General features: G+C 43.0%; 1 protein-coding gene across 3 annotated transcripts in view; it reads right to left on the reverse strand.

Moving 5' to 3' along the window:
• Nucleotides 1–6,391, reverse strand: part of adcy3a (adenylate cyclase 3a) — a 59,433-nt gene extending 53,042 nt beyond the window's left edge. The window contains exons 1-2 of one of the 3 annotated variants that reach the window (XM_005753456.1): nucleotides 6,319–6,391; nucleotides 3,262–4,341 (exon numbers count right to left, since the gene is read on the reverse strand). In XM_005753456.1, coding sequence (XP_005753513.1) covers nucleotides 3,262–3,936 — 675 coding nt within the window. In that variant the 5' untranslated portion in view covers nucleotides 3,937–4,341; nucleotides 6,319–6,391. The other 2 variants (XM_005753455.1, XM_005753457.1) reach the window with 2 other exon arrangements.
• Nucleotides 6,392–7,208: the final 817 nt, after the last annotated feature.

Consider the following 7,208-nt stretch of genomic DNA (forward strand, 5'->3'; position numbering starts at 1 on the left):
GTTTATTTTGAAAAGTCTCAACAGGATCTTGAGCTTTATTGTGAAAGGTTTATGTAGAACATAAACTAGCGGACACACGATGCTGTTACCGTCGTTGTTGCTAACCACAACGCATAAAAACAGGCGCTTGTCCATCTGTAGTGTGGTTATATTAAATATAAGAGAAAGAGAGAACTTTAAGAAATGAATAATAACCACAGTGACATCAGAACCATGAAAAAATGTTGCCGTAAACAGTTTATTTTGCGACACCACGAAACAAACGATAGCATAAAATGAAACGACAGACGTTTTTATATCGTCATTGATATATATCGTTATATTGAACAGCCCTAACCCAGACCAAACAGTATTGTTTGAGTGATAGCCTTAATATAAAGACTTGTTTCGGACTTTACGTTTCCCAATTTTGCTTTAAGTTATTTTGTTATTTACATAATAATGTAAATAACCTAATAATGATCCTTACTGCTGTTTTAGAGGAGCGCTGCTTCAAAGGATAGTTCCTGTCAGAATCTGCAGATTATACAGGACAAAGAAAATGTTCACGTTTCTCCAACGTTATCTTCCCAACAGTTTCACTGGATGGCCAGGAAGCGTTCGCGATGTCTTCTCTGGCGCTGATAATTGGCGTCTGTCTTGTGTCAGTGACGTAAAAGACGGATTCAATGCGACCTGACCATCAAACAGCAGTCGCTTTCTAAAACATCAGATATGTATCGGATTCAGCACCACATATGAAAGTGACCCAGATCGGATTTGAAAATATCGGATTTGTGCCGTTCACACTGTCACACCATGATGGGATAGATGGTCACATAGGGTCAAAAAAGTCGGATTTGATGCGCTTTCACCTGCAGTGTGAACGCAGCCTTAGAGTTCCTTGAGTTTGTCAGTTAGCCGTTTCTGCAAATCCTCCAGACTCTTTTCATTTTCTGTTGCAGGTCTTTGAAGCCTGTTGGACTTCAGATGAAGCACAATCTTCCTTCCGACTCAGCAAAAAAGAAAAATAGCAGACGGGTTATTTAAAAAAAATAATAAATCCCAATACAACTATCAGTGATATGCTTAACTTTGTTTCTGTCTTTGTTATTGCTGAAGTCCTAAATGATCACAGACTGCATTGGGATTCTCAGCTCTATTTAACCCCTCAAAGTGTTCCCAAAGGAACCAAGTTAGCACTTTAAAAAGCTGCAAATTGTAAGACATACAAATATAGACAGTGTTCTTCTATTTGGGTGGTGACAACTTTGCTGCTATATAGCCTTTATTCAGAAAGCCCTGGTTATATTGGGCTAATGTTTAAAGCTTTCAGTTGAGGGAACTAATTACAGTCACTGTTACTGCTAAGTAATGTTAGCTAGGTTAACGCATATTCCATAAATTACCACTAGTACTGCTTTACTGCATCACACTCACAATTTATCCTGTGAATTTGCTAACTAGCGAAAATAAACACATTAGCATTACTGTGTAATGTGCACGTACCTTTCATGTGACTCAAGAACGCAGACTCCCCCACTGTGAAAATCCTTTTTGCAGACTTTGCATGTGGCTACGCATGGATTTGGTCCTCGTCTTATCCATAATTCGTATTTGTCGTTTTCCAGCCAACACTCATTAAAACAGACTGACTGACGCAGAGGTGCAAAGCACGCCCCAGCGGAGAAATGTTTCTTTTAGCCTTTTTGACTCATTTTCTTTCTCCATCTGATCAGCAAACTATGCAATCAAATACTCATGTTGTGAATGAAATACAGTTTTAAGCACCACATCCAAAATTCAAGCACTTTTGAAACCCTGAAAAGACAATATTAAAATCCAAGAAAGGATTTCAAGCACCTACACAAACCCTGCTTGCTGAAGTTTTTATAAAGTGTGTAAACTGGAAGGTAAGCCTCAGCTTTAGTTCGATTTTACAAGCTTTGAGCGTTGAAAAGTTAAAGCACATCACTGCACAGCATTGGTTTCAGCTGTAGCTCAATAAAAAGGTGGCGTTTTCTGCAGGGTGATAACTTTTTTGGTTCACAGCCATCTTCTGCTTATCCTTTGCATGGTTGTGGGGGAATTGAGCCTAGAGGCAGGATACACCCTGGACAGGTCACCAGGCTGATGCAAAGCTAACACTGAGAGACACACTGTAACGCACTAACTGCATGTCTTTGGGCTGTGGAAGGAAGCTGGAGAGAAACCATGCAAACAGCCACCGGCCATTTTTTGTTCCTGAAATAATTCTTGTATCGTGTGCAAGCAGAAATTATTTCGGTTTTCTATAGAAATAATGAAAATAGTATGTTTAGAAATGTCGCGTTGCAAATTCTCTGCTCTGCTAAAAAAAAAAAGCACTAGGGGAAAAAACCCTTTTGTCCTCATTAAAGACAAAATCAAATGGGACATAAGAGGCAAATATAACACTAATAGGTGAGTTTTATACAAATATGTGTTTAAAACAAAAACAGCACCTCCAGTTCTGCCAGTGGAGAAAATTTTCATGGAAGAATTTTATTAGCTTTTCCATTAAACGACAGATTTGGATCTAATAATACAACAGATGCAACTATCACAAACGTTATTGGTCAGACGTAGTGGCACAAATGAAAGTCACACTAGGTTTTGAGCTTGACTGTAGTTCTGATACTGTATATTTAGGTAATACACTAACTGGTTTGCACGTTTAGGACAAATATCTTCTCAAAGTGTTAATAACTGCTGAGAAAAAGACAAACAGCTGGACAAAGTGGCCCTTTTAAAAGAAGCATATGAGATGGAATAATTTACTTTCTCCCTGATACTTTATATTGATAGATAGAAAAAGTATCGATTACAGTGGCTGTTATATGTGAATGGCAGATTTAGATACTGACAAGTTGAAATAATAATTTTACCATAAAAGTCAAACTTTTCCTGTTCCTAATGCAGTTTCATGACTCTGGTTTCATCTGGACACTCGTCCATACTTTCAGGGCAGACCTGTGGCACTAATGTTAATAATAACTTGTCATGTAGTCAACTACTGCTTCTCTTAAAACACAATATATGAAAATAAACGTTATTTAAAAAGGAAACCAACAAAGAGGACTCTGCGGGTTGTTCTGTCAACTGTGTAATCTGCGTACAGTTACCAGACCTATCCAGTATTAGTTAGTATCCCTGTGAAACGGAGATATTTGGCTTTGGGGAGCTTTACTGCCTTACATCTGGCTACATGCCATTAGACACAGGAAATTCAATGCATTAACAAACAGACAACTCAACTCTCACCTGTCTGCCGAGTGCTGCGCCGTGTATGTCATCCTGCTGCTGCTGGGCAATGGTGACACCCAGAACCAGGGTGTGGACCCCACAGGACACAGTGGTGATGAGCACAATGGGAGTCAGTCTCAAAGGCAGAGTCAGAAAAACCGAAAAACTGAAGAAAGCCTGCCAGCCTACAGTGTCGCTGGCCTGGTGGAAGCGAGCATAATTCAACCCCAGGTAGCAGAATATCTGAGCGGCTATGAGCACCCACAGGGCATAGGGCAACACCCGCCGGGAGATGCGGTCTGGCAGCAGCCCAAAGCGGCACAGCAGATAGAGAATGATATCTGCTGCCAGTCCCACTGATGCCACTAAAACAGAAGCCAGCTTATCAGCGGTGTAGACCACAGCACACATGAGGATGATGTAGCTGTCGAACAGCGCGGCAAACACAACGAGCACCAGCAGGGTTTCGTGTCTCTGCCGTCTAAAGTAGGTCTGATAAAGATTCTCCAAGGACTCGGGTGCAAAGGTCAGGCGCATGAAACGCGGCAGACAGAGGCAGCATCCCGAGGTCCGCACCGTGACCTCGTGTGTTCGCCCCACTGCCTGCCCGGGGTCAGAGGGCAACGTCACAGAGCAGTCTGCTGAATACTCAGCAGAATACTCGGGCTCAGAAAAGGCTCGGTTCCGAGGCATGGTTTACATTCAGCTGCAGCTCCCAGTCTTCTTTCAAAAACAATGGAAGCATAAATCAAACACCGAGCGAAGTCTCAGGTTCACATCCTGTGAGGGAAGCCCACACGTGTGGACAGCAGACTGTCAGGACACTGGAGAGACGTCCTCTCTGCATCCACAGTCACTCCATCCAGTGAGGTCACTTGACGTGCTTAGCCTTCTCTCATAGGTCCAATCTGAGCACGCCTACTCTTCATCATCGTGATGTCCACCTCTGGTTTTTCAGCTTTGCAAATGGGACCGTTTCACCTGAGCCCGGTCGTCTCCGTAGGCCACATATCAAAGTTGGACGTATTAACATTTACTCCGCTGATTTTCTTTGTGTCACTGCCTTCATTCCTCCGCTTTCCATAAATCTCACATGACCTGAATAAAGAAACACAAAGTCACCAGAGAGCAACAGGTAGAAGTGTCACGCTAACTTTTTTAACTGCTCCTTTTCCCGGGTGGAATCATTACACAGCAGACATCTTTAATGGCTTTAAATGACAAGAATCGCAGGGGGAACATTTGAACTTATTTTGGATTTTCTCTCACGCACACTCAAGATTATACACATACACGCCGCTAATATTTGGTTAAATGTCCCTTAGCAAGTTGCACCTTGACTACATGCTTTCGACAGCCACGAACAAGCTTCTGGGTGGATATTTGACCACTTTTCTTCTCTGCTGAACTGATAGAATTCATTTCAGTTAGGCTTTTAAGTGTAGTCCACGGCGCTTCTCAAATGTCTTGTACAGCAGTTCCAGGCCTTCTCAAATTCACTCACTTTCCAGTCCTTGTCCCTAAACTTTTTCAAAGTACGGCTTTTTGTTTGCCAATCTGCTTATCTTAACACTGAACTACGAGGCACTTAGCTTAAGGGATGAACAGCCAACTATTTTAACCTGCAAACTTAATCCATGCACTTTGCTGCACCAGATGCGTTTACATATCTGGTGCAGCAAAATATGTAAACAATATTTTAGTTGAATCTATGAACAAAGGCAAAGATAGATACCAGTTCAGCTCACGGGTGACCGCGTCACTAAAGGCTATAGGTCTGAGTGTGACCCACAAAAGTGATTACTAAAGCACTATTAACTGCAAAATAATGAGCTGTGTGCCCTAAAACATGCAGGGGAAACAAAAGAAGAAGAAGTGGTTACACAGCAAATGAACAGCATGTGAAAGTCAAAGCCAAAACTTTATCCACGGAGGCAGACGTCCGCAGCCGTGTGACGGTGCAGGTTGGGTGTTTGGGGCTGCTGCTCAGTCAGGAGCCGTGGGGATCTCCGCACAATGGATACGAATGTAGAAAAGTAGTGTCAGAGTTTGATCCAGCACACAGTACCAAAAGGGTTTTGGACAGTGCCTTTATTTTTTCGGCATGGCAACGATCCCGAACACATTACAAATGCACAACATAAAACTGTGCGTCAGAGACGATCCTCCAAACTCAGACTTTAATATCACGAAGCAGTGTGTGAACTTTGGGATGTCCTTCTAGGAGCCCGGAGAACTATTTCTGAAGACTGCGAACACATTTGGAAAGCTTGTTGATGACAGCTCACCTGTGCTGACGAATAAAGGCAGTCATACAAAATCTACAAAGCTCTGTTTGCTCTCTGGACTGCGTGTTTACACGTTTCAATAAATCCCTTTTTAACAAACTAACCGATGCACAGCGACAGATGGATGATTGTTCCCTGGGCTCGCACCTCTGTTAAAGGCAGGCGGCGTGAAACGGCCACATTTTGGCGTTAGGGTCTCTCCACGCTAGAGCGAGGCTCTCCGCTGTGGGCCTACCTGGTTACATGTTGCGCTCCCACAGGTACACATGTCGTAAAACCACACTAAAAACAAACAAAAGCCAGTGGGCTTGTGTTGCCTGAGGACATTTCCACGTCCAGGGTACTCGCAGTGACAAAAGGGGTTCTCGGGTGGTACACGGTAGCTGTCCAACAAACCTTTCTCTGTGGCTGCGTTAGCATCTGTGTCTTTCGAACGGAAACTTATCTGGACGTGATTTCCACTTCGGCTCTTCGCGGTCTGCTTCGTGTTCACCTGCTTCACTGCAAGCTCTCCGTGGAGCTGTGAAACCACAGTCTGTGCTGATGCACCGCTTACCGTGAAAGCATCCGTCTCCTGTGGGTGCTAACGTTATTCCCCTCACACAGATATCAGCTACCGGAGCCCCGCACGAGACCGGATTCACGTGAAGATGGAAACAATCACTGAATCTAACGAGTCACAGAAAGTAGCCGCGGCCGGTGGCTCCGCCCCCTCCCCCACTGTTCTTAACATTAATTATTCTTAATGTTATTTTTATTATTTATTTCATTATTATTATTATTTTACCTCGGATGTTTTCCGCAGAAGACACGGAACAGCTTTATCACGAGCGCAACCAACGAGGCTTCTGGTAGCTTACAAAATAAAATCACTGCTCGCGAACGTTGACGCAGGAAAGAGCAGAAGTATGATTGAAAGCTATGTGAATAATGCTCTACAGGCCACACAGCAACCCTAAAAACAAGCACCGTTTGTGTAAAATATTTATTTCAACTGTAATAACGATAATAATAATAGAACTTGCAGTAACAGTAAAATAAATGATCTTGTTACACTCAGAGCTTTGTCTTCCCTGGAAGCCTTTTTCTCGGCTCCTCAATTTTTTTTCTATCCACTAAATCAATGCATGACAGTTCATAGTTCATTCAAAATGTAAGGCAATATGAAGATATCAGTGAAACCTAAGTGTTGAACAGAAATGCACCTGCCGCTCAGCTGATAGAGCAGGTTGTCTGCCAATCTCAGTCCACCGTTCCCCTGACCACATTTGTTTAGGTGAGACACCGAGTCCCTCCCCAAGTACATGACCTGGAGTGTAAATGTTAGGAATGACAAAAGTGATGTGATTCAATTCAGTTTTATTTAGATGATGCCAAATCACAAAAGCATTCACCTCAAGGTGCTTTTTGATGTATTCTCCAAGAGTTCCCACAACAATACAGAGAAAACCTCAACAATCAAACAAGAGCCCCTTTGAGCAAACACTTTGGGGACACTGGGAAGGAAAAACTCTTTTAACAGGAAGAAACAGTAAGAAGCAACACCAGGCTCAGGGAGGGGCGGGGCCATCTAACCTGACCAGTTGGGGGTGAGCTGAGGAAGACAGAGCCAAAGATCAATAATCTCTGAGACAGAGAGGAAGAAAGCAGCATATATTTCATATGTGCACTGAAGGA

This window comes from Pundamilia nyererei, unplaced genomic scaffold (assembly GCF_000239375.1).
Source record: "Pundamilia nyererei isolate P.nyererei 1_Seehausen unplaced genomic scaffold, PunNye1.0 scaffold00429, whole genome shotgun sequence".
Classification (NCBI taxonomy): Eukaryota; Metazoa; Chordata; class Actinopteri; order Cichliformes; family Cichlidae; genus Pundamilia; species Pundamilia nyererei.